Below are 27,363 nucleotides of genomic sequence, written 5' to 3' on the forward strand. Positions count from 1 at the left end.
TTATTTATAAAAAAAGTTCTTAGGTTTAAAAAAACATTCAGTGAACTGAAAAAGTGAGGTCGGTAATATAGGTATTTAGCTGTGTCACATGCCCTTAATATAAACCTTAAATAATTATTCATGTAATATTAAATAAGCTAATTAAAAATTGATTAATATTATATTTAATTTTAAAGTTGTAAATAATTTTAAAATATGAAATATTAATATAATATTATTAGAAAAAGTTATTAGCGTGTATAACATACTATTATTAAAATTTATAATTTGCAAGTATAAAAATCATTAAAATTTTATTATAACTAAAACGTGAAAAAAATATTTTTTTAATGACACACTTACGTAAAATTTAAAAATAATATAGCTCAGATATTATGATAAGGCAGAATATTAAAAAATTCAAAGTTTGAAATAAAATAGATTTTAAGTATATTAATATATTAAGAATGGGGAATTAATTTAGACTGAGAATAGTGAGAATCCTATATATAAAAACTGTTAAGTGATTCCACATTTTGGTGAAAAGTATCTTCAATAATTTAATGTAACAATTTAAGAATCATGAGAAAAAAATGTAAATATTATGCATAATAATAATTTATTACAAAATAACAGATATTATTGCAAGTGAAAATAAACGGACACAAAGCGAAATAATTATCGACGATCGATAAAAGTAGAAATATAGTTTTTAGTTCGATTAATTTTATAGGTTTAAAAAAGAGGTCACCATTAACCACGTGAATGAAGAAAAAGTTCACCATGTAAGAAACTCTTCTTCATGTGCAACTAATGGAGTTTACGAGTTTTTATATATAGGATATAATTTTTATTTAATTTTAAAGCCACTAGACGAGTTAGGCCGACTCTAATTCTGAATCCCGACCTTAACGACATCGACAGCGTTTGAAAATTCAAGTGGTTTGTGTCCGTGCTAAGTTTCGAAAATATTACATACTTCACAGCTGAAAATTTGAGCTGTTTGAGCACATTTGAAGTAGAAATATATTGCAGTTTCAACAAAATAGTTGAATTTTCGAACTAAAAAGACAAATTATTTAACAAGGAGTTGACTTTACACTCGAAGAGAGCAATTTTAAACCAAAAACAATGATTTTTTTGCTAAATAGTCGAATTTTCAAAACAAAAATTAATTATCAACCAAACAGTTACATTTACAACCAAATAGTTGGATTTTCAATCAAAAGCGATGAATTAACAATCAAACAGTTCAATTTTTAAACCAAAAGGATAAATTTATTAGATGACGGTTGAGTTTTAAACTCATAAGACAAATTTTTTACACAAGAAAGCCGAATTTTTGGTAAAACAATTTAATTTTTAACCAGCTGAATTTTGAACATATCAAAATGTATTCTCAATCAAATAGTTAAAATTGTAGGTAAAAAAGATTAGTTTTCAAATAATAAAATACAAATTTCCAATCTTCAATAATAAAATAAATTTTCATCATCAAAAACATTTTAATTCAACTAAAATAATTAATTTTCAACAAAACAGTTGTATTTTCAACCCGAAAATATGAATGATCAACAAAAGAGTTGAATTTTCTAAATAAAAACAATTTTACAGTGAAAAATTTCAATCACATTGTTGTATTTGCAAGCCAAATATTTAAATTCTTTGCAAACAGTTGAAATTTCACAAAAAAATGTTCATTTTCAACCAAACACTTGAATTTTTTACCAAAATGATAGAATTTTCATTATAAAAAGACGAATTCTTAACAAAACAATTGAATTTTCAAGCAAACAAAAAAAAAGAAAAATTTTCTACAAAACAGTTTAACTTGTAAACCCAAAAATATTATTTGAAAAAAAATCATTAATTTTCAATCAAATAGTTAAATTTGTAACAAAAAACAATAGATATTCAAGAAAAAATGGAAAACTTTAATTTCCGATTCAAAAAATGAATATTTTAAGGTAAAAAAAAAAGAATTTTTCAACAAAATAATTTAAACTTTAACAAACAAACAAAATAAAATACCAAAAATACAAACTTTATCAAAATACATACATTTTCAACCAAATAGTTTAATTTTAACTAAAAATCATTAACTTTCACCCAAAGTAGAATAATTAATTTTTCAATGCAAGAAATTAATTTTTAACAAAAAAAAAAAAAATTTTCAGCAAAAGAGTTAAATCATCGACCAATAAATTAAAATTTGATCAAAGCAGTTCAACTTTAATCCAAGCAGTTTAATTTTTCTCCAAACAGATTGATTTTCTATCAAAAAAGACTTATTTTTTACAAAATATGCGAATTATAAAAAAAAGATGAGTTCAACTCAAAAAGATCAATTTTCAACAAAAAATGCAATAGTTATATTGAGTTACAAGAATTAATTTAAAAAAATAGTTTAATGTATATATATTTATATTTAACTGAAAATGATGAATTTTTAGCTAAAAATGGAATAGTAAAATTTTCAGAGCAAGAAAAATTAATTTTCAACAAAATAGTTAAATCTTCAAGTGATAAAGTGAATTCCGAACTAAGAAATTAAATATTCAACCAAGAAGATTAATTTTTTTACGAAGAAAGATTATTTTTCGACAAAATACATGATTTTTCAACCAAAGATTTGAATTTTTAGTAAAAAATGGAATATTAACATTTTTGAATAAAAATAATAATTCTCAACCGAAAAAAACGAGTTTTCAACAAAATAGTTCAATTTTCATCCAAACAGTTTGAATTTTTAACAAAAAGATTAATTTTGAGCAAAAAATGAAATGGTTAAATTTTTAATTAAGAGAATTTTGTTTTTTTACCAAAAAAAGAGGTTTCCAACAAAACTGTTGAATTTTCAACCAATAAGATTCATTTTCGGTCAAAATGCTCATTCTCAACAAAATACATGAGTTTTAAAATAAAAAAAATATCAATTTTCAACCAAACGGTTGAACTTTTAATTAAAATATATTAGACTTCATCAAAAGATTTATTAGTTGAATGTTCAGATTAAAAAAATTAATTTTCTATAAAAAAATACAAATACGTAAAAAAAGTGATGAATTTTCAACTAAAATGATGAGTCGTCAACTGTAATAGAGTAATTTTAACCAAGTAGTGGATTTGTCGACAAAAAGAGGATTTTTTAACAAAATAGTTGAATTTTCAACCAAAGAATTGAATTTTTAATGAAGAATGAAGTATTAAAATTTTCGGCTAAAAAATTAATTCTTAAGCGAAAAAAATGAATTATCAACCAAATAGATAAATTTTTAACTGAAACGATCAATTTTGAGGAAAAAAATATAAACAGCTAAATATTTAGTTAAGAAAAGTTATTTTTTACAAAAAAAAAAGAAATTTCGAACAAAATTTGTAACGAGAAAAAAAAACGAATTTTCAACAAAATAGTTCAATATTCGACCAAGCAATGAATTTTTAAAAGAACGGTTCAACTTTCAAACAATAAGATTCATTTTCGGTCAAAATACTCATTTTTGACAAAATACATGAGTTTTCAAATTTAAAAAATATCAATTTTCAACCAAACGGTTGAATTTTGAATTACAATATATTAGAATTCAACAAAAAGTTTAATAGTTAAATGTTCAGATAAAAAAAATTAATTTTCCACCAAAAAAAAAAATAGAAATTTGTAAACAAAGCGATGAATTTTCAACTAAAATGATGAATCCTCAACTGAAATAGATGAATTTTAACTAAGTAGTCGATTTTTCGACAAAAAAGGTGACTTTTTAACAAAATAGTTGAATTTTCAACCAAAGAATTGAATTTTTAATGAAAAATGGAATATTAATATTTTCGGCTAAAAAAATTATTCTCAACTGAAAAAAACAAGCTTTCAACAAAACAAAATAAATTTCTAACATAATTTTTAAAATAAAAAAAACGAATTTTCAACAAAATAGTTAAATATTCGACCAAAAAATGAATTTTTAAAAGAGCGGTTCAACTTTCAACCAAGTAGTTGAATTTTCGAACAAAAATGCATGAATTTTCAGCTAAAAAAATGAATATCGAATAAAGTAGTTTAACTCTAAACCGAAAATTTATTTTTCAATGAAACATATGAATTTCGTACTAAAATGATGAATATTTAACTGGAATACTTGAATATTCAACCAAAAAGATGAATTTATAGCGAAATATTTGACTATTGAGTTTAAAAAATATCAACTTTCAAACAAATATTGGAATTTTAAATTAAAAAATATCAGTTCCGAACCAAAAATTTAAAAGTTAAATTTTTAGATAAAAAATTAATTTTCTATTTAAACAAAAATACAAATTCGTAACCAAAGGGATGAATTATCAACTAAAATTATAAATATTTAATTCGAATACTTAAATTTTTAAAAAAGTAGTAGATTTTTCGATAGTAAAAGACGCCTTTTTCGCAAAATAGTTGAATTTTCAACCAAAGAATTGTATTTTTAATAAAGAATGGGATATTAAAATTTTCAACTAAAAAAATTAATTCTTAACCGAAAAAAACGAGTTTTCAGCAAAATAGTTCGAGTGAATATTCAACCAAAAAGATGAATTTATAGCGAAACTTTTGACTTTAAAATTTTTTTAAATATGAAGTGTCATCAAATATTTGAATTTTAAATTAAAAAATATCAGTTCTCAACCAAAAATTTAAAAGTTAAATTTTCAGATAGAAAAATTAATTTTCTATTAAAAAAAATACAAATTCGTAACCAAAGGGATGAATTTTCAACTAAAATTATGAATATTTAATTCGAATAATTAAACTTTTAAGAAATTAGTGGATTTTTCGATATTAAAAGACGCCTTTTTCGCAAAATAGTTGAATTTTCAGTAATAATTAAATTATCATCCGAATAGGGGAATTTTAACCAAAAGAGATGAGTTTTGAACCTAAAATATAATTAGTAGACTTTTTAATAAAAAATAATTATCTGTCAGCCGAAAACGTTTGGATTTTCTTAATGGGTTCCATTAATTCAGTTCACATTTGAGCGAAAAACGATAAAAGGGGATATTCTTTAAAAACAAGGAAAAAGGAGCAATTATTTATAAAATAGAGAAACCGGGAAAATACTGTGAGGTTTCATTTTAGCATGAACACGAACCACTTAAGCTGTGAAACAGCCTCGGTGTCGGTAAGGCAGGAATTCTGGATTTTAACCAGCCTTAAGCAGTTATTTAGTTAGTTACTTTATTATTATATATTTATATAATCTGTAAATATATTTATATTTATATAATTTATAAATATATTAATATTTATAATATATTATTATTTTTTTTATTGATTGATTTAGTTATTTACCCTAATAGTAGAATCGTCAATGTAACCAGAGCTGTCAGGATTGCTGCACTTGTCGCTGTTTAGGCTTTGTGGTGGGTTCAGATACCTCTTCCTGACAAGAAAAATGCCAAGCGAATTATAATTAATTAAAATAATTGCTGAATGAGATAGAGGAGGGAAAATTTATTACCTGTACATAATAAATCCTACTGTCGCTACTGTGCTGAGAAGTGCAAGACTGGCCAGACAACTTCCAGTGATGATTGCAATGTCCGCAACAGAAGGAGAGATACTGCTCTCCTCTGTACTACCCTCTATTCCCTTATCACTAGATTCCGAGTCGAGAATTTCTTCTTCCTTTTGATCTCTTTGAAAATCACTCTTGAAGGAACTCCTGGCTCTACTGAGCCTCGTCGATTCACTCAATTCAGCTGCAATTTCATCGAATAGATTATATGGATTAAAAATTTACCAGTTCAATCTATCAAATTATTTTTCAAATTTATTTCTGATTGTGACCTTATTTACAAAAAATATGATGTACAACTTGGAGAAAAGACCAGCAGAAATTTGATCTGTTCAAGTAAAAGTATTGCATTAAATAAAAAAAACATGAATTTTCAACATAATAGTTGAAATTTCAGGTGAAAAAGATAAGTTTTAAACAAAAAGAGTAAAAGTTATATTTTATATTGAAAATAAAATAATTTTTACCCTAAAAAAACAAACACTTTTTGACAAAATACCAAGCTGATGAATTTGCAACCAATAACTAATTTTCAACAAAAAAGTTACGTTTCCAAGCCAGAAAGATGCTTCAATCAAGAAAGAAAAAAATTTCAACGCAATTGTTTAATTTTTACCCCGACAATATTAATTTAAAATACAATAGTTCATTCCCAAACAAATAATTCAATTTTCATCCGAGAAGGATGACTCATGACAAAATTGTTGATTTTACATCAACTAAAGTTTTCTAAAGTGGAAAAAAGTGGAACAGTTTCATTTTCAGTTTAAAAGATTAATTTTTAACGATAAAGAAAAACGAACTTTGTAGAAAAATATAGTTGAATTTCCAACCCCAAAATATAAATTTTCAACTAAACAGTTGAATTTGTATCCAAAAAGAATGACTTTATAATAAAATTGTTCATATAGTTAAATAGTTGAATTTTTATCCAAAAAGAATTACTTTGTAACAAAAGTGTTCAATTTTCAACAAAAAAATTAAAATTCACCCAAAAAATAATTTTTAATCAATAAGATTAATTATCTACCAAAAAAAGTTAAATTTTCAACAAAATACATGAAGTTCTAACCAATTATAGTTGAATTTTCAACTTCAGAAGGTTAATACTTAACCAAAATTAGAACACTTACATTTTCAGTTAAAACCATTAATTTTCAACAAAACAAAGGAATTTTCACAAAACAGTACAATTTTTGACCTAAAAAAGTCAATTTCTCAACTGAAATTATGAATCTTTAAAGAACAAAAATGAATTTTTAATCGAATAGTTCTTTACGAGAAAAATGAACATTTAACAAACAAAAAAAAATATTTTTCAACCAATAAAGACGATTTACAAAAAACACATGAATTTTCAACTGAATTAATAAAGTGGAAAAGATAAATTTTCAGTTAAACACATTCATATTTAACAACAAAAAATTGTGAAAAAATAAGTTACTTTTTGTAACAAAGGAATTAATTCTCAAATGAAAATATCTATCTTACAAAAAATAAAAAAAATAATTTTGAAGTAGTTTCACTTTCAACCAAGTACTTGAATTTTGAACCAAAAAAAGATTAATTCTTAACGAGAAATCTGATAGTGCATACCTATTAAAATTAAGAGTAGTTAAATTCGCCCAGAAAACACCAATTTTTAATCAAATAATTGAATTTTCAAACAAGAAAGACGACTTTTTAACAAAATATATGAACTTTCTACCAAATAGTTAAATTTTCAATAAACAAGATTAATTTTTTACCCAAAAGTACGACATTTCAACAAAATACATGAATTTTCTACCAACTAGTTGAATAACTTATACAATATAAAGGCTAAAGCTTTAAAACAAAATAAGATATTTAAATTTTTAGATAAAAACACTGATAAGAAAAATCAACTTTGAACATAAAAAACGAATTTGAAATAAAATTATTCAATTTTAATACAAAAAAGATGAATTTTTGAACAAGAAGATTAATTTTCTATAACAAATGACGAATTTCCAATTTATTAAATGTACAGGATAAAGTTAGAACCAAACATGGAATAATTAAACTTTCAGATAAAAAAATGTAGCAAAAAAATTAATTTTAAACAATGCTGTTAAAAGTTTCAACCAAAACAATTAATATTCTCCGAAAAAGATGAATTTTGAACAAAATGCGTTAATTTTCAACAAAATGATTTAATTTTTAAGCCAAAAGGACGAATTATCTACAAAGAAGTTGAATTTTTAACCAAAAATGGAATAGTTTAATTATCAGATTAAAAAATGTATTATTAAACAAACATAAAACGAATTTTCATCAAAATACTTCAATTTTCTACCAAAGAGATGAACCTTCAACTAAAAAAAAAGAATTTTGGACAAAGTAATAGAACTTTGGATAAAAATTATGACTTTTCAACAATGAATGCATTTTCAAAGAAATAATTAAATTTCCAACCAAATAATAGAATTTGTAACAAAACGAGATGAATTCCGAAACAAAAATATAATAGTAGCCTTTTCAATAAAAAAACGAACTTTTACCCAAAAATATAGATGGATTTTCTTATTGAGTTTAAATTCTAAATGTTATGTAAGTTAAATACTTTAGTTAAAAACATTGATTTTGAACAAAGTAGTTACATTTTCAAGCAAAGATGAATTTTCAATAAAAATAATTAATATTCAATCAAACCAAATTTTTTAAACATATAGTTGAACTTTAAACAAGTAATTTCATTTCCAACCTAAAAGATAAATTTTCAAATAAAATGATAAATATTGAACTGGATTACTTGAATTTTTAAACAAGAAGATTAAATTGCAAAGAAAAAGATAATTTTTTACAAACCACAAACGATTTTTTAACAAAATATGTGGATTTTAAAGGAAATAGTTGAATTTTCAATTAAAAAAGACAAATTTTCATCCAAATGATTGAATTTTGAACTAAAAATGATCAGTTTTAAATCAAAATCGACAGATAAATTTTCATTTGAAGAGATTTAACCAAATAGTTAAACAGATGAATTTTCAAAACAAAAAGATAAATTTAAAAAAAAATAGTTCGATTTTCTGATAAAAAATATTTTAGTTGACTTTTCACGATCAAAGTATGAATTTGTAAACAAGAAATAAGTTTCTCAGAAATAAATTAAATTTTCAATCTAAAAAGACGAATTTTTAACCAAAAAAGGAGACCTTTGAAAAAAAAAGTTGGGTTCTCTACAAAATAGTTGCATTTTATCCCAAAGACATGAAGCTTCTCTTCTAAAAGATACATTTTTATTAAAAAATTTTTTTAAATAGTTGAATTTCCATCCAAAAAAGAATGCAGTTGACTTTTTTAAATCAAAATATTATTTTTTTTTAACAAAAAATAAGTTTCTACGAAAAAATTCAATTTTCAATCCAAAAAGACAAATTTTTGCAACCAAAAAGGACGAATTTTTAACAAAATAGGGGCATTTCTATCCAAGAAAGATGAAATGTGCACTAAAACTTAAGAATTTTTAATAGAAAACGAAAAATATTTTGTTTAAAGTTGAACTTAAATCTAAAAAAGATTTTACTTTATTTTTCAACATCAAAATATAAATTATTTACGAAATTTAAATTTTAAAGAAAAAAATCAAATTTTCAACCAAAAAGTAAGATTTTTTATATAAATAGTTTAACTTTCAACCAAACAGTTGCTTCTTCATCCCAAAATGATGTAATTTCTGCTAAAGCATATTAATTTTAAAATAAAAAAGACAACTATTAAAAAAAATTGAATTTTCAACCGAACAGTTGCATTTTTATTCTAGAAAGATTAAATTTCGTCTGAAACAGATGAATTGAAAAAAATCTTTAAAAAATAGTTAAATTTTTATTCAAAGAAGATTCCAGTTCACTTTCCAACACCAAAATAAGAATTGTAAACAGTAAGTTAATTTTCTGTTAAATATTTGAATTTTTAACCAAAAAAGTACGACTTTTTAACAAGATTATTATGTTCAAACAAACAGTTGCATTTTTGTCCAAGAAAAATGAAAATTATACTGAAACAGGTGAATTTTTGAATAAAAAAATATTACAAAATTTAAAAAAAAGAGTTGAATTTTCATCCAAAAAGACTTTAATTGACAATTCAACAAAAACATACAAATTTTAAACCTTAAAGTGCATTGTGGGTGGCTGAGTCCCTGATCTATGGCGTCAGTCTACTAGCCGCAGCCGCTGAAAGTGGAAGTAAAAAATCGTGGGGTCTGAAACACCCAGTGTGCACTTAGTGAGTGAAAAAGTAATATAGAGCAAATTTTTTTCTTAAATTTTATTGATTTTTGTTTACTTTTGAACGTAAGTATATCATATGAAGTGAAATAATTGTTTTTTCTCGATTATTTCTTACTTTTTTTCTTCCTAGATGGCTTATAATTTACGCGAGTACATTTATCTCGCGCTCGATTATGTATTTACCTCGCGCTACGCGCTCGGTCTTTATATTTTCGCACATTCTTGTGCAAACATTTTTAAATTAAGACTCAAAACATCCACCACTGTAATTCTGTAATTGTGAATTCTCTTTCGTTAAAAGAGAGTTTGAGCGCACCTACGGCACGCGACTGATGGCAATCTCACTCCGCACTTGGTCTTTGCATTTCTTCAGCATTCGGGCACAGACCTTTTAAAATCAAAGGTGAACGGACCGACAACTGTAATTTTGTGATTTTGAAGTCCCTTTTGTTAAAGCTCTTTTAGCTTTAACGAACACATTCTCATCACGTATCTCGTGCTTCGCACTCGATTTTGTCCAACATTTAAACTTTTCTACATTATACACAACACTTTTATATCAATTATAATACATTTTTGTATGTAACTCTGCCTGGGATTACTTATTAAAAAATTGCAAAATAAAAAGCAAATTGTATTTATCATGATTAATTTTGTATTTGTTTCTTATTTTTCTTTAAATTGTATTCTAAGCTGCCCTGGAACATGCATCCTTTCAATAAATGTATATCATTAAAATTCATAATATGCATAAAAATTGAATCATACTAATTCTTATTTCCTTGTTTTTATAATTTTTTATTTTTAATGTTGTTTTTGACGATTAAATAAAAACTACTGCGCATCTGCATAGGGTCTAATACAGAAACCTATATAGGGCCCTATATAGGAGCCTATGTACTCTTTCGTCTTTTCTGTGCTTTTTCCAAAAAGTTAATTTTTGCATTTTTTATCTTACGTTTTACAATTAAAAGAAGATCTACTCGTCCAATCGAAAAAAATGATTAATAATAAATTTATAGATCTTTTTAGGCGAACTACTTTTGCCTGGTAATTTAAGTTCATACCTTGTGCCCTTTTTACAAACAAATTAAATATTTTTATTTAGAATATTATTTGTTATAACTAAACCAAAAATTAACTGTCCTATCAAAAACTATAGATCTTTTTTGGATGAACAATTTTTGTCTCATTTTTTTCGTAGCTTATATCGAAAAGTGATTCCTTATAAATTTGTAGTTCTTTCCAGGGCGCGCAATTTGACCTTTTTCATTTTTTTCGTATCTTGCATAGTTTGATCAAAAAATGTAATTTTTGAATTTTTCATTATTTTTGGTACGATCAAATATGGAATGTTCAACTTTTCGACCAAATTAAAAAAGTTGTTATCGTAGTCTTGTAGGGCTGTCAAAAGCAAAGTTTTTCTTCTCTTTGCTTTTTTTTCATATCATGCGTTGTTTGGCTTATAAGGTTCATTTCAGTTTTTTTTTCGATTTTGAAAATGCTCTAACTCGGACAATTTTCTTTTTATAGAAAAAAGTCAGACGGATAAATTGTTTAAGTTTTGAAGTATTATGAACAACCGTGCATAGAATTTTTACATCTTGAAAAAATGTGGTTTCAAAATTTTTTTGTACGATTAAATATGGAATTTTCAACTTTTTGACCAAACTGAAAAAGTTGTTACCATAATCTTGTAGGGCTTTCAAAAAGCAATGTTTTTCTTCTCCAGACTTTTTTTTCGTATCATGCGTTGTTTGGCCCAAATTGTTCATTTTAGTTTGTTTTTTTTTGGATTTTGAAAATGCTCTAACTCTAGTAATTTTTGATATTTCGAAAAAAGTCATTAGGATACATTGTTAAATTTTTTGAATACTATGAATAACCATACAGAGAATTTTTGAATTTTTAAAAAAGTGGTCTCAAAAATATTCAAAATGTGCCCACTTTTTGAATTTTCATCCAAAATGGCTGGCTAACGAACTTGACCTTTAGTTTAGGACACTAAACGAGTGTACCAAAGGGCAATCTAATAGATTACTTTTTTCAAAAGTTATCGTGTTCACAGACATACATACATACATACATACATACATACAGACAGACAGACACATTCGTAAAAGCCTGTTTTTCGGATTCAGGGGGTCTCAAAACGTGGACATTTGACAAAAACTGGGGGGCGTCAAATTTTACACAAATCTAAGATCTAAGATTTTATAACAAACTTCTAGATATTTTTGGATAAAGAAACTTTTTTTTAAAATTTGTTTCGTCTTTCGTGTCCTTTTTCCAAAAATTTATTCTAAAAATGTAATTCTTTTTATTTTCAATCTTGTTTTTTACGATTAAAAGAAAATCTACTCGTCCTATTTAAAAATGATTAATAACAAATTTATAGATCTTCTTGCGTGAACAACTTTTATCTTTTAATTTTAGTGCAAACCTTGTGTCGTTTTACAAAAAATATTTATTTAAGAAAATGTATTAAAATAATTTTATTTTTTTACTTTAAAGGTTATATCTTACGATTAAAGAAAAAACTAAGTGTCCTCTAAAAAATTATTCATGAAAAACTTGAATGAGTCTATTTATTTTTTTCATAGCTTGCGTTGTTTGTCAAAAAATTAATCTTTTTAGTTTGATTCATTTACGAATAAACAAAAACTGCGCATCCTATAAAACAGTAATAATAAACATTTGTAGCCTTTTTTTTGGATAAACTAGTTTTTTATTGTAGCTTATGTCGTTAGTCCAAAATTTTTTTTTTAATTTTTAATTTTTAATATTTTTTTTTTACGACTAAAAACAAAAACTACGCGTCCTATCGAAAAGTTATTGTTAAAATGTATAGATCTTTTTAGGGCGCGTAATTTTAGTTTATTTAATTTTTTCGTATTTTGCATAGTTTGACCAAAAAACGGACTTTGGATTTTTCATTATTTTTTGTAAGGTAAAATTCTAAATTTTCGACAAAATAAAAAAATTTGTTATGATCATTTTGTAGGGCTTTCAAAAATTAACGTTTTTTTCTCTTGACTTTTGTTCATACCATGCGTTGTTTGGCTTAAAATGTTCATTTTAGTTTGTTTTTTTGGATTTTAAAAATGCTCTAATTCTGGTAATTTTCTTTTAATAGAAAAAATTCATAAGAATAAATTATTTGAGTTTCTGAATATTATAAATAGCAGCACATAGAATTTTAAAATCTTGAAAAAATGTGGCTTTAAAGATTTTTGGTATGATGAAATTTTGAATTTTCAACTTTTCGACCAAATGAGAGAAGTTGTTATGATAATCTTGTAGGGCTTTCAAAAATCAAAGATTTTCTTCTCTTGACTTTTTTCATAGCATGCGTTGTTTGGTTTAAAATGTTTATTTTAGTTTTTTTTTTTTGGATTTTGAAAATGCTCTAACTCTGATAATTTACTTTTTACAGAAAAAAGTCATTAGGATAAATTTTTTATGTTTCTAAGTACGATAAATAACCGTTCATAGAATTTTGAAATCCTGAAAAAATGTGGTTTCATAAAGTTGAGGTACGATGAAATTTTGAATTTTCAACTTTTCGACCAAATCAAAAAAGTTGTTATGACCATATTTCAGGGCTTTAAAAAATCGACGTTTTTCTTCTCTTGACTTTTTTTCATGGAATGGGTTGTTTGGCTTGAAATGTTCATTTTAGTTTTTTTTTTTTTTTATTTTGAAAATGCTCTAACTCTAATGATTTTCGTTTTATAGAAAAAAGACATTAGGATGAATTATTTGTGATTCTGAGCACTATGAATAACCGTTCATACAATTTTGAAATCTTGAAAAAATGTGGTCTTAAAAATCTTGAAAACGTGCTCACTTTATGAATTTTGATCCAAAATAGCTGGTTCGCGAACTTGTTCTTTCTTTTTAGGCCTTAAAAAAGTGTGCCAAAGCAGAATCCAATCTGATCAATTTTTTTGACAGTTATCGCACTTAGGGAATACAGACTACAGACAGACAAACACCTTCGTAAAAATCGTTTTTTCTGACTCAGTGGGTCTCAATACGTGAAGATTTTATGAAAACCGACAGAGTGAAATTTTACATAAAACCAATACCTTCTCATTAGATGAGAATGTAAAAAATTAAATTGACTTATCAGCAGCAAAATACAAATTAAAAAAAAAGATATCTTCAGGAATTTATGAATGACTCGATAATGAATTTGAACTTTACCTTCAAGCATGGAAGCAGCAGTGGCAATTATTTGCGGCTCCGTGAAATCCTCCTCGATTACCAAATCTGCCGAAGCATTAAAAGTTCTCGTCTTTCCTTCACCCGGAGATGACGAAGTACTTCTATTAACGACTAGTTTAAACCTGGAGGCTTCCTCTTGCAAAGGCATAACAGTCAGACTCTCATACTCGCTCGTACTCAAATTTCGAAAGACATCCGACAATTTTTCATCATATTTTGTCCTGCTGGTCTTATTAGTAGTCGGCGGCATCCGTGAGACTTTCGAGTCTTTTTTGGTTGCCGGCATTTTGCTTATCTGAGCTTTGTCATTAGAGCTACTTGTTTTATCCCCGAGGACACCTAGGCCGACACTTTCCGGAATGCTTTTTGACTTTGTTTTCGAATTTTCAAGAGTCTCCTCGGGTGGTGTTTCCGGTTGTCTACCGGAAGCCACATCCGCGGTATTTGAGGCGGGATCAACACCAATGGCTTTCGCAATTCTGAAATTTTCTTGCTGTGCTAGCTCGGTCTTTAAGTGGGCGTCTAATTTCTTAATTACTGTGGAGTTTGAAGGTGGAGCTGTGTTGGACATTTGATTCTGATCGGGGATTTGAGGCTCTTCGGTGATAGGTGGTAGAGGATTCGCCAGGATTACTAAAAACGAAAAATTAGAGAGGTGGTTTCTTAAAATTTTCAATCAAATAGATCCATTTTCAACCAAATAATAGAATTTTTAACAAAACGAGATGAATTCCGAAACAAAAATATAATAATAGCATTTTCAAAAGTTAAAAATTTTAGTTAAAAACATTGATTTTCAACAAAGTAGTTACATTTTCAAGCAGAGATGAAATTTCAATCAAAATAAATTATGAATCTTCAATAAAACAAAATTTTTTAAAACATATAGTTAAAGTTTAAGCAAGTAATTTCATTTCCAACCTAAAATATAAATTTCCAAATAAAATGATACTGGTGTCAGTGGGCCGTGACTTCACGGCCTGGAATGTTCTTAAAACAGGAAAAATAGAGTGATTTTCACGAAAATAGGGGAATAAATTGTTTTAAATAAAATAATTTGAATTTTAAAACAAAAAAAACAAAGATTAATGTTCTACCAAAAGAGTTGAATTCTTAATGAAAAAGTTTTCGAAATAAAAAGTCAAATGTTTGAAGAAATAGTTGACTTTTAAGCCTGGAAAGATACATTTTTAACAAGAAGTTCAGTTTCAACAACGAATGATATTTTTTTAACCAAAGTTGAACTTTCAACAATAAAAAAGTTAATTTTAGAGCAGACAGCTGTACTTACAAACAAATAGTTGCACTTTCAAGCAAGAAAGACGAATTTATAACAAAAAAGTTGAATTTTCAACATACAAAGATAAAATTTTAACCAAATTGTCAAGTTTTCAAATATAAATTAAGGATTCAAAATTCATCTTTTTTGGTAGAAAAGTTCTTGGTTGGAAATTCGTGTTTCAAACAAAAAAAGATGAATTTTCAAGCAAGAACTTTTTTATCAAAAAAGATTAGGTATTTTAATTTTGAACCAAATATTTGAATTTCTAATCTACAAAGGTGAATTTTTAATCAAATGGTTAAGTTTTCACACAAGAAAAGATTCAACTTGAACCACAATAAAATTTTTCCTTTTTGTTTTTGCAGGTTTCATCTTTTTTTGGAACAAAATTTCTTGCTTAAAAATCCATCTTTCTTGGTTAAAAAATTAATTTCCAACCAAGAATTTTCGTACCAAAAAAGCTGAATTTTCTACCCAGAAAGACGAATTTTTATAAGAACAGTTGGATTTTCGACTAAAAAAGATGACTTTTAAATAACGTAAATCTGCAACGATGAATTTTCAACTAAATAATGAAATTTTTAGACAAAAAATATAAAGTTTCAACTCAAAACAGTTACATATTTAACCAAATAGTTGAATCCTCGAGCCAAAAAGAAGAACTATTTAGAAAGAAAGTTGAATTTTGAACCACGGACTTTTCTACCAAAAAAACATAATTTTCCTATCCAAAACAGGTAAATTTTCAAGGAAATTGTAGTTTCCGATTAGGAATCATATCTTTTTAACTAATTGTCTCGATTTTAAACAGAAAATAATAGAATTTTCAAATAATGGTATTTTCTAGAAAAAAAACTTATTTTCAATAAGATAATTCAAATTTTTAACAAGTAGTCGAATTTTTAAACATGAAAGATTAACTCTAAACGAATAATGTAATATTTGAGATTTCAACTAAAAACGATGAATTTTCAACTAAAAATTAAATAGTTAAATTTTCAGTTAAGAACATTGATTAAAAAAAACGAAGATGTATTTTTAAACAAATAGTTAAAGTTTTAAATACAAAAAATCAAGTTTTAAACAAATAGTAATAATTAAAAACAAAGAAATTTCAACCAGAATTGGAATATTTGTTATTTAAAACAAAAGTGATTTTAATTTGAAATAAAAAACAGTTTAAATCAACAAAAAAACAGAATTGTCAACAAGAAAATTTAATAGTTGACGTTTTAAACAAAAGGATTTTAACTTATATAAAAAAACAATAGAATTCAACAAAAAAGACGAATTTATAACAAAATAGTCAAATCCCCAACCAAAACAGATAAATTTTTAACCAACCAGTTGAATTTTTAACCAAAAAGAAAAAAACAAATGATTGAATTTTGAAGCCAAACATGCGAATTCGACACAAAATAGTTGGATTTTCAATCAAAAACTTCCTTTTTTTAAAATAAATTGTCGAATTTTCTATCAAAATAATAGAATTTTCATTCCAAAAAGAGGAATTTTATACAAAACAGTTGAATTTTGTTTTTGAATAGATAATTTTCAAGCAAATTATTTAATTCTCAAGAAAAAATGGAATAGTTCATTGTTCGGTTAAAAAATTAATGTTCTACCATGAAAACGAGTTTTTAACAAAACAGTTGAAATTTCAAATAAGTAGTTAAATTTTTAACCATAAAAGAAGAATTCTCAACGAAAAATGTAATAATTGAGATTTAAACTGAAAACGATCAATTTTCAGCCAAAAATGAAATTCAATTTCCAGTCAAAAACATTAATTTTCAATTAAGAGAACTAATTTTTTAACAAAATAGTTCAATCTTCAACCAATAAAATGTATTTTTAACAAAGTATTAGACTTTCAACCAAAAAATGACTTTTTAACAAATAGTTGCATTTTCAAAAAAATAATTAAATATGTAACCAAACAGTGGGGGTTTTAAACCAAAAAGAAATGAATTTTTAACCCGAAATATAATGGCAGACTTATTAAGCAGAAAGAATGAAGTTTTAAACACCAAAAGTTGTAAAGTCTAAATCTTTCTTAATTTCTAAAGTCTTTTTTTTGTATATTTAAGATTATTTATGGATTCTAACAATTTTGAACTAACAAGGTGACAAGGAAATGAATAATTATTATCGTATGTATGTCGAAAAATGTAGGAAGATTTTACTTTCCGGCAGGATAAGACAATGCTGCGTTCATTGACGTTAATGGCTTGATAGGAATTCCTTATCGAGGAGCTATGTTTTACTATCATAATATAACCATAGTAGGAACATCAGACTTTCTTATTCGCAAAGGAAATTACAAAAAATGTAACCAAGAATTAAACAAAAAGGTATCCATTTTAGAAAATAGTAATGAAATTGTGGAAACTAATATTGTACAGTTTACTTTAAATTGCAAATTGTAATTTAGGAAACTTTAACTTTTAGGTCTTCAAAATTAAACTATTTTGAAATTAGGAACGTTGAAAATTGTGGGCTTGTACCTTATCGAACTTCAAGCAATCAAAATCGATCAATTTTTATTTTGAGGCAAATAATTTCGCATTTAGGACAGTAAAACATGAATAGGAAAATATAAATGTTTAAGACAATTTTAAATTTGGTCTCTTGAAGCTAAACTAGTTTATAATTAGACATTAAAAAATACAGAACCTATTTTTTTTTACTATCACGCCCCTGTTTATATCACACATGTAGTTGATAAATTATGATCCAAAGTTGCCGCAACATTTTTATCAGTTCAGTATTCTGGACTTGAATTAAAAATTTATATAAAACAGACAAACATGATATCAAAATTATTCGCATCATGTGCACATGTGATAAGAAGTAATCATAGAGTTAAAAACAATATCGGGTTCAATATTCCAGTTTTTAAATAATTGTAAATACGTTTCAATATTTTTTATAAATCTTACGAGTTTTAGAAACAAAAATGTTAATTTACAAATAAGGAATCTAATTTTGAATATTTTAAGTTTTGCTTTCAAATTAATATTGTTACCATATAAAATTATCTTCGATTTAAATACTTGCAAGGGGGAAACTTAAGAAGAAATATTAATGCAAATAAAAATTATTTCAAGAACTTACTTAATTTAAAACAGTATTTTATAAACTTACGAACAACATTTGCTGTAACCCAGAACCAATGACTCCACCAATGCAACGTCATCGCGTCATCCGAAACTACCTGCAATAAAAAAAGATGTTAAAACTATATTTTTATAAATATTTTCTTACATTTCAGTTTTGGAATTGGATATTCAAGACAGAAAAATAACCGAAGAAAATACATTTTGTTATCATTAACTAATACCTAAAGCGTTCTTCCTTTTGTCTAAAAATGCAATTCCAATGATGCGATTGTTTAAAAAAAAAAACCATTAACTTTTAATTTTCTATTGTCAAAGGCCTCGTCCCAAGGACCAGAGAAAAAAATAGATTTATATTTCCCGTTTTTATGTGTGAAAAAAAGACAATATAAATTTATGATGAAACCTTGACACTACTAAACAAAAACGAAACTATGATAATTATTTTAAGTAATTAAAACAATCTATATTGTTGTATTACTTTCTTATAGTTTATTGTAAAGGAAAGTAAGGTATTTTTATTATATATTTAATAGTTTGATCACTGCCTAGCGCTTTCACTTCCCCTGATTTTTAATTCATAAAATTAAAATATGAAAAAATTAAAAATCCATTATTAAACAAATTTCTAAATATTAAGTTTAAAGCTAAATATGCGATGAAAATGTGTGAAGCAATAATTAATCATTAATAATTTCGAAGTGAAAACTTTAAAAATTGAAACAAATATATTGAGCGATTTCGAATTGAAAACGTTTTAAATCAAACAATTTTCGATTAAGTAAAATTGTTTGAAAATTACACTATTTCGAATAGAATGGAAATTGAAAATGTGTCAGATAAAATCTTTAAAATTGGACAACTTTATTAGAAAGGAGTTGAAATTGTATAATTTCTAATTCAAAATTAAACAATTTTATTTTCAATTCAAGAATCTGGAAATTGTATGATTTCAGATTCAAACTTCGATAATAGCAAAATTTCAAAACGTTAAAAATTGAATAATTTTAGATTCGAATTTCGAAAATTGGGTAATTCAAAATTCAAGAGAATTGAAAATGTACTATTTCGAATTAAAAGCGTGCAAACTCGAAATGTTTTTAAATTGAATTCATTTTTAATTCGAAGCGATTGACATTTTATAATTTACTTAAAATTGAAAACTAAATTGAATATTTCAAAGTCAAAGCTTGTGAAATTCTAGAATTAAATTTGTTTACATCAATTATAATTTAAGAATAAAATTGATGAAATTTTTTATTCTAAGATATAAAAATTAATTTACCGTCATTTTTATAGTTCAAAACGAATAATTTTTCGATTATAAACCTTTAATGTTTAGTTTTTTGAAAAAACGTTTTAATCCTTTTTTTGTTTTTGTCGAAATATCAACTATTACATCCTTAGTTAGAAAATTCAACTCCTTGGCTGAAAATTCATAATTCGTCTACTTGGCTTGAAAATTCAACAATTTGGTAGAAAATTTAACTATTTGGTAGAAAATTTAACTATTTGTTAAAAAATTAAACTGTTAGAGATAGAAATGTTTTTAAATTGAAAGTCAATTCTTCTAAATGAGAATTTAACTACTCCATTTTGGTTCAAACGTGATCTTTCTTAGTTTAAACAATGCAACTGTTAAATTATAAAATTTTAGAAACGAAAAAAAAAATATAAACTACAAATTGACCAAGTAAATTTTTGACTAACATCAGATCCATTGTTTAAACTACTTTTATTTGAAAATTTATGTAATTTGACGAAAATTCATCTTTTTTTGGAAGAAAATTAATTTTCTTGTTTGAAATTTGAACCATTTAGTAAAAAAATATATTTTGTTGAATATTGAGCAATGTGGTAGAAAATTCCACTATTTTATCGAAATTGGAACTAATTTATTGCAGGTGCATTTCTCTGGTTGAAAATTCAAATATTTTGTTGAAAATTCGCTTTAGGTTAAAAATGTATCAATTTTAGTAGAAAAAGCATGTATTTTGTTAAAAATTCGTTTTTTTTCGTACAAAATCTATTTTTTTTTGTTGAAAATGTGTCCACTTTAGTAGGAAGTTAATCCTGTAACTATGCTGTAGAAAATTTATCTTATCAATTTTTTTATAATAATTCAACTATTTGGTTGAAAACTAACCTATTTTAGTTGAGGATTCAAGTATTTTGTTGAAAAATGTTCTTAATTGGTTAAATTGAACTGTTTTTTGTTCTAAATAAAAATATTTTTTGGCAGAAATATCAAATATTACATTTTTTTTAAATCATGTTTTTAGGTTACAAATTAATTTCTTAATCTAAAAACTCTACTTTATGATAGACAATTCAACTGTTTAGTTTTAAATTAACTTATTTGTTAAAAATGCATATTTTGCAGTTCAAAATTCCACTTAAATGTAAAAAATTCGCATTTTTAATTGAGAATTATTTATTTAAATGAAAATTTAACTATTTCCTGTTAGGTTGAAAGTTGGTACTTTCAAGTTTAAAAATTCAACAATTTGGCTAAAAAGTACACACATTTTGACGAAAATCCGTATTTTTTTGTTAAAAATGTAATGCTCTTGGTTAAGTACAAAACAGTTGAATTTTCAACTCGTTTTAAGGTAGTTGTCGTGCCAAAATTCAGATATCTGAAAAAATAGTTTTTCTATGCTTTTAGAATCAAAATAATATAACTGATCTTATTTAAAAATAAAAACATTTTTTATGAAAAATGTTAAAATTCACAAAAAAAATGTTAACCATGTTTTTTGCAATTGAATTTTTTCTAATCGTCACTTCTTACCAATTTTTGAAAAATGATTCCATTTTAATAAATGACGGCTTATTTTTTTCGAAAAAACATTCTCTACAACTCTACTGATTCCAATTTTGAAAGTAAATTTTTGAACTTTGACATTTTTCATAAGAAATAATGTTTTTATTTGAAATTACATCAGTTATAATATTTTGATTCTTGAAATCTTAGAAAAATTTTTTTTTTCAGATACCTGATTTTGGGCTCGACAACTACCTTAAAACGAGTTGAAAATTCAACTGTTTTGTAAAAAGCTCGTTTTTTGGATTTGAAATTCAACATTTTGAATGACATTTTTTTTTTCTTTGTTGACTGAGAAATCGGTCTTGTTTAAAATTTCAATTCTTATCGAAAATTCGTCATTTCGAATTGAAAATTCATCTTTTTTGGTATAGAAGTGCAAACCTCTTTTTTTAAATGCAACTTTTTTGTTGAAAAAAATCGGTTTTGGTTCAGGATTCAGCTATTTTGTTAAAAATTCGTCCTTTTTGGTCCAAAGCAACGGTTCTTGATTTTGAAAGAAAATCGTTTCTTAGTTAAAATATCAACTATTATATTTTTTATTAACTACTCTGTTAATTCATAGAAAACAGTAAAATTTCACTAACAACCTCCTATCCACACAAATCTCGTCTTACGTTATTTTTGGATGATCATTAACAAAAGTCAAATCATAAAATGAAAGAATAAAAGTTTTAATAAACAATAAAAAAGGCGCTTTAAAGCCGGAAACTCCATAACCTACGCTATTTCGGTAGACGATAATTACTTTCTAACAAAATGAAAGGATTTATTATTGAGAAGACCGGATCCTTGGGTGACTAACGATCATGGTAGCGGTTCAGGGGTTTAAGTTACGAGAGTATGAATCACTTCAAACCAGAATTCTTAATAATGTCATGGCTGTTTCACTCCTGGTGGTAACTTGCGCTCTCGATTCAGAGGAAATTATTACTTATTCCTTAATGTATAGGGTCAAGGAAATAAAAAGGATCAATAAAAAGCTCCCAAAAAAATATGAACCACTTCAGGGGATTTCCTTTCAACTCGAAGTCATACCTTCCTCGAAACAAGTGATCATTGTATTCTCAGAATCTTAAAAATATTCTTTAACAATCAATTTTTGATATTTTACAACCAATGTCTATAATGCTTTAGGATGGCCGAAATATATTACTTTAAAAATTTCATTACTTTTCTCTGACTTTTCCCTACACAATCTTTCATTTTTCCTGAACATTGACACATATTCCAAGACCAGCATTTTAATTAAAATTTTTAAGATAGAATATTTTATAAACAGAATACAAAATTTCAGATTAAAATAAAAAATGTCAATTTTATTTATTTATACCTACGACAAGAGATGACAAAAGAAAGATTAAAAAAACAGTTGGATTTTACACCGAAAATTATTACTTTTTAACAAAATAGTGAAATTTTCAACAAATAGTTGAATTTTTAATTGAATTTTTTAATTTTTCACTTACGGAGATCAATTTTCAACCACATGGACGAATTTTCAAACAAAAATATGAAACTTGAACCAAAAACAGTTGAATTTTCAACAAAAAGCTTAACCCTCAGCGATAATAGCTGGTATTTTAGCAACAATTAACTAATTTTCAACCAAATATGTAGTTGAATTTTCAACCTATAAAGATGAATTCTCAACCAAGAAGATTACTTTTCTAGCAAAAAATATGAGTTTTCAACAAATTACATGAATTTTCAAACTAATTTGCCGGACGGGTGCTTTCCCACTTAAACTATTAAAGAGGCCGAGAGAAAAATCGGTTTTGAGAAATATACGCTCTCTCAAGCCAGGTGTTACATTTATGATATGAGTATAATTTAAAGGAATCACTCCCAGTGGAGCGACTTGAGTAGATCTTTTAACAGAAAGATTTTATTTAAAAATTTTATAAATTTGTTTTCCACCTTGTCAACAATGACGTTAAGTATTTTATGATATTTGAAGAGTTAATATGATCGATATAAATTTATTTTGAACCAAAATAAAAGTTTTCAACAAAGTAGTTAATCTTTCAACCAACAATATGAATTTTGAACTAAAATTATTTATCTTCAAGTAGACAAATTAAATTTTCAATTAAAATAATTATCTTTAACCATGAGTTGAATTTCATCAACAAAATTATTTTTAAAAAATTGGTTCAACTTTCAACCAAGTATAATTTAATTTCCAACCAAAACAGATAAATTACCATTCAATAATGCAATAGTAGATATTTTAACCAAAAAAGTATTTGTAATAAAAAAAGTTAAATTAAAATAAAAAAACTAATTAAAAAAAAGTTCAATCCTCAACCAAACCGTTCCATTTTTAACAAAACAAATTTACTTTCTAGTAAGATGATTCTTTAAGTTTAGATATTCATTCTCATATTCATTTATCAAAAATTAAATTGTTCCCAAATATCATTACCAACCTAGAAACTTTATGGTGCTTTCTAGTACTTTTGGGGAGAAATGAAACTTCAGGGACAATGAAATTTGGGACAAATGAATACCAAAAAATCAATTTTAAACCAAAAAAATGTCAGTTAGAAAATTCAACGAAAAGGATGAATTCTTAACATTATTGTTTATTTTTTAACCAAATAATAAAATATTTTACTAAAACTATCATCTTCAGTAGCAAGCAACTGAGAAAAAAAAATTAATACAAGGCAAATAAATTATTAGCAAGAATATTATATGAGAGTATTTACAAAACTTAATTTTAAAAATTCTCTAACCATTAATATGCAAAGACCAGAATTTTAATTTTATAACATTTAAAAAATAAAATCTGTCATAAACGTAGTAAAAAATTTAATTAAAATATAAAAATGTATAATTTAATATCCTTGAAAATTACTTATAGTTTCTCTTATAGAAAATCCCTCACTTTTGCAAGATTTTTTTTTAAAATCCCTGACTTTTCTTTTACTTTACCTGACCAATAAATTTCTCTTATTTCCATGTTTTTCCTGACCTACGACCACCCTGTCTAGAGTCAAGGTCCCAAGCTTGAAAATTTTCTATAAATGATTGAAGTCTGTAAACAATTAATATTTACTAAAAAAAAAAAACTAATCTCCGAATATTTAAAAAAGACTTTTAAACAATCGAATTTCTAACTAAACTTCCAAGCCTAAGACCTCAAAAACAATTAAGCTAAATAAACTTTCTATTTGGGCCAAACAAATCCGCAATTACCTGATAGGAGGCCTGATTTACATGACTTCATCCCAAAGATTTCAATGTTCAAATAATTCATATTTGCGAACGACAAGTCATTCTGCAAATATTTTGAATTAAACGACCTAAAATGAATCATTAGAACCTAAATTAGAAATGAAGCACTAGTTCAAGGCAAATCATCAGAAAAATTATCACTCGAGAATTTCCTAATCAACAGGTGTGTCAATTTACAAGTAGATAAGCGAAGACCAGTTCAAGCTTTTGCACCTCGTTTCATAAATCCTTGAGCAATGACTCAAGATTGAAAAAGTAGTAGTTTAAGGTTTGAAATAGGCCAGAAGAAACTCGGAGGATGTTGCAATTTTCATGTTCGAATAATTCAGCCTTAATAAGGCGAGAGGAACAAAAGCCGCGCCTCTTCCGCAACGCTAAATGTCACAGATCATTTTAAATTAAATTCAGCCTTTGACCGATACTGATTGCAATTTTTTATTTTTTGCATTTTACCACTAGACACGTGATACAGTGACTAGTCAACGTTCATCGTAATTAAACAAACACTATATTTCAACGACAAGTTGGGTGTTACGTAAATTTCTCTCATGCGCAACATGTTCTCCTCTTTCAGCTTTAATTCTATCTTTGGAAATACACCTCATTATTCCGTGATGGTTTTGATTTCCAAGGTGAGCATACTATTTAATTAATAGACGATTGAAAATAAAATTGTTAACAAAAATAAGGTACCTTATAGAAAAAATAATGTAGGTCACCAAGCTGGAGATATTTCAAAACTAAAAAAAACCTTTTAAAGGAATTGAAATTTCTTTCTTAAGACTAATTTTCACTTTAATGATAAAAATGATCAAAAATAGTCTTTCCTCTTTTTCACATTTTTCCACTCAAATGCGAACTGCGTGAATAGAACCTATTTTATCTAATCTACTACTAAACTTTTGGTCGATAATTCTTCTTTTTTATTTACAAATTGTATTGCAGGGTGACTACTCAAACCCTGCGGGAAAAAATCACTGATAATTCCAGGTATTTTCCAGGATTTATTTTGTTTAACAATCGACTCATAATATGCATACAATTTCGCGAGTTTATTATAAATAATGTTTTTTTAGTCTTTGTAAATATCCAAAAGTCTGAAAATAATACTATTAATATTTAAAATAAGAGAACAGTTTTTTATTCGAGATAGTGACCAATATGTTCAATGCAAAAAGGTTTGAAATACATAGTTAATACTAAAAAATAGTTAATAATTTCTAGACAAATAGTTGAATTAAAATAAATTTGAATCCAACAAAAATGTGCACAAATTACTTCAATTTTCACCCAAAGTAAATAACTTTCAAATAAAAAATGATGAATCTTTAACTGGAACAGTTTAATTTTCAATCAAAACGATGAATTTTTCATAAAAGATTTTAATTTTCAACTAAAATCATGAATATTCAACTAAAATGATCATTCTTCAACTAAAATATCTAAAGTTTCAACAAAAAGGTGAATTTTTAAACAAGATTTATTTTCTACGAAAATATAAATTTTTCAAAAATTACTTGAATTTTCAATCAAATAGTTGAATTTTAGACTAAAAAATCGAATAATTAGATTTTCAGTTAAGAAAAATTATTGATCAACCAAGAAAAAAAAGAATCTTCCACAAAAAAGTTGCATTTTTAACAAAAATCATGAGTTTTCATCTAAAATTATAAATCTTTAACTGGAATAATTGAATTTTTAACCAAAAAAGTGAATTCTGACCATAAAAATTAATTTTCTACCAAAAAAGACGATTTCTCAAAAAGTGACATGAGTTTTCATCCAAATAGTTGAGTTTTGAACTTAAAAGGATAGATTTTTAACAAAAATAGAATAGCCAAATTTTCAATAAAAAAATTAATCATCAACTAAGAAAAAAAAGAATTTTTATCAAAATATTTCAATTATCATCCAAATTGATAAATTTTCAACTAGTATCATGAATTTTAAACAAAATTCCTCGAAAATTCAAGGTTTTTCCGGGACGATTATTTTGTTAAAAATTCGTCTGTTAGCTTGAAAATTAAACAATTTCTTTGATTGAAAATGTAAGTGTTTTTTGGAAAACTTATCTGTTTGGTTTGAAAATTGATCCCTTTCTGTAGAAATTTATTCTTTTTTGGGGTTAAAATGCAACTATCCGGGAAAAAATTAAAGTGTTTGGGTTGAGCATTAACTTGGTTTGCTGAAAATTTATTTCTACAAGAGAAAATTTAAATTGCAAATGATTCTTTCGTAATAGCGGCAACACTTCTGTTTCTAACTTCTTGACCCCTTTTTTGTTGCCCTTTTCTTTAAAAAGTTACAGAGAATATGACTTTTAGTGGTTGTTTTCAGTGTATTCTTTTACTCTTTTCAGAACTTTTGTCAATCAAAATTTCCAAACGAGAAGTTTTAATTCTAAAAACTTTATTCCAAAAGAGAAAATTTTAAATTTTAAACGATTCTTCAATAATAAAGACAACAAAGGTATTCTTAACTTCACGAACACATTTTTTTAATTGACAAAAGGAACTGCCTGGAATTGTTCTTCAAATTTGGTAACATCCTGAAAAATAAAAAAATTCGAAATACTTCTTCGACATATCTGAAATAAATGAAAATTCATCACTTTCGGTACAAACGTCATCTTTTTTTGGTTAAAAATGTAATTTTTTTAGTTTAAAATTAATAAGTTTTTGTTGATTTTTCAACTATTTTGTTGAAAGTTCGTATTTTTCGGAAAAATTGGACTATTTGGATTCATAAACATAAAATTATTTTTTAGCTCTTTCTTTAATTGAAAATTTAACTACATTTTTTTTTAATTCGTCTTTTTGACAGAAAAATCTTTTGTGTTGGTTGAGGATTCAACTAGTTTTTTTAATCCATCTTTTTG

The 27,363-nt window shown here is 25.5% G+C and overlaps 1 protein-coding gene across 1 annotated transcript in view; it reads right to left on the reverse strand.

Moving 5' to 3' along the window:
- Positions 1 to 27,363, reverse strand: part of LOC117168317 — a 55,136-nt gene that overhangs the window by 3,967 nt on the left and 23,806 nt on the right. The window contains exons 2-5 of the mRNA XM_033353889.1: positions 18,444 to 18,513; positions 13,994 to 14,647; positions 5,472 to 5,712; positions 5,303 to 5,393 (exon numbers count right to left, since the gene is read on the reverse strand). Coding sequence (XP_033209780.1) covers positions 5,303 to 5,393; positions 5,472 to 5,712; positions 13,994 to 14,647; positions 18,444 to 18,495 — 1,038 coding nt within the window. The 5' untranslated portion in view covers positions 18,496 to 18,513. The remainder of the gene's footprint in view (positions 1 to 5,302; positions 5,394 to 5,471; positions 5,713 to 13,993; positions 14,648 to 18,443; positions 18,514 to 27,363) is intronic.

The sequence above is a fragment of the Belonocnema kinseyi genome, chromosome 2 (assembly GCF_010883055.1).
Source record: "Belonocnema kinseyi isolate 2016_QV_RU_SX_M_011 chromosome 2, B_treatae_v1, whole genome shotgun sequence".
Classification (NCBI taxonomy): Eukaryota; Metazoa; Arthropoda; class Insecta; order Hymenoptera; family Cynipidae; genus Belonocnema; species Belonocnema kinseyi.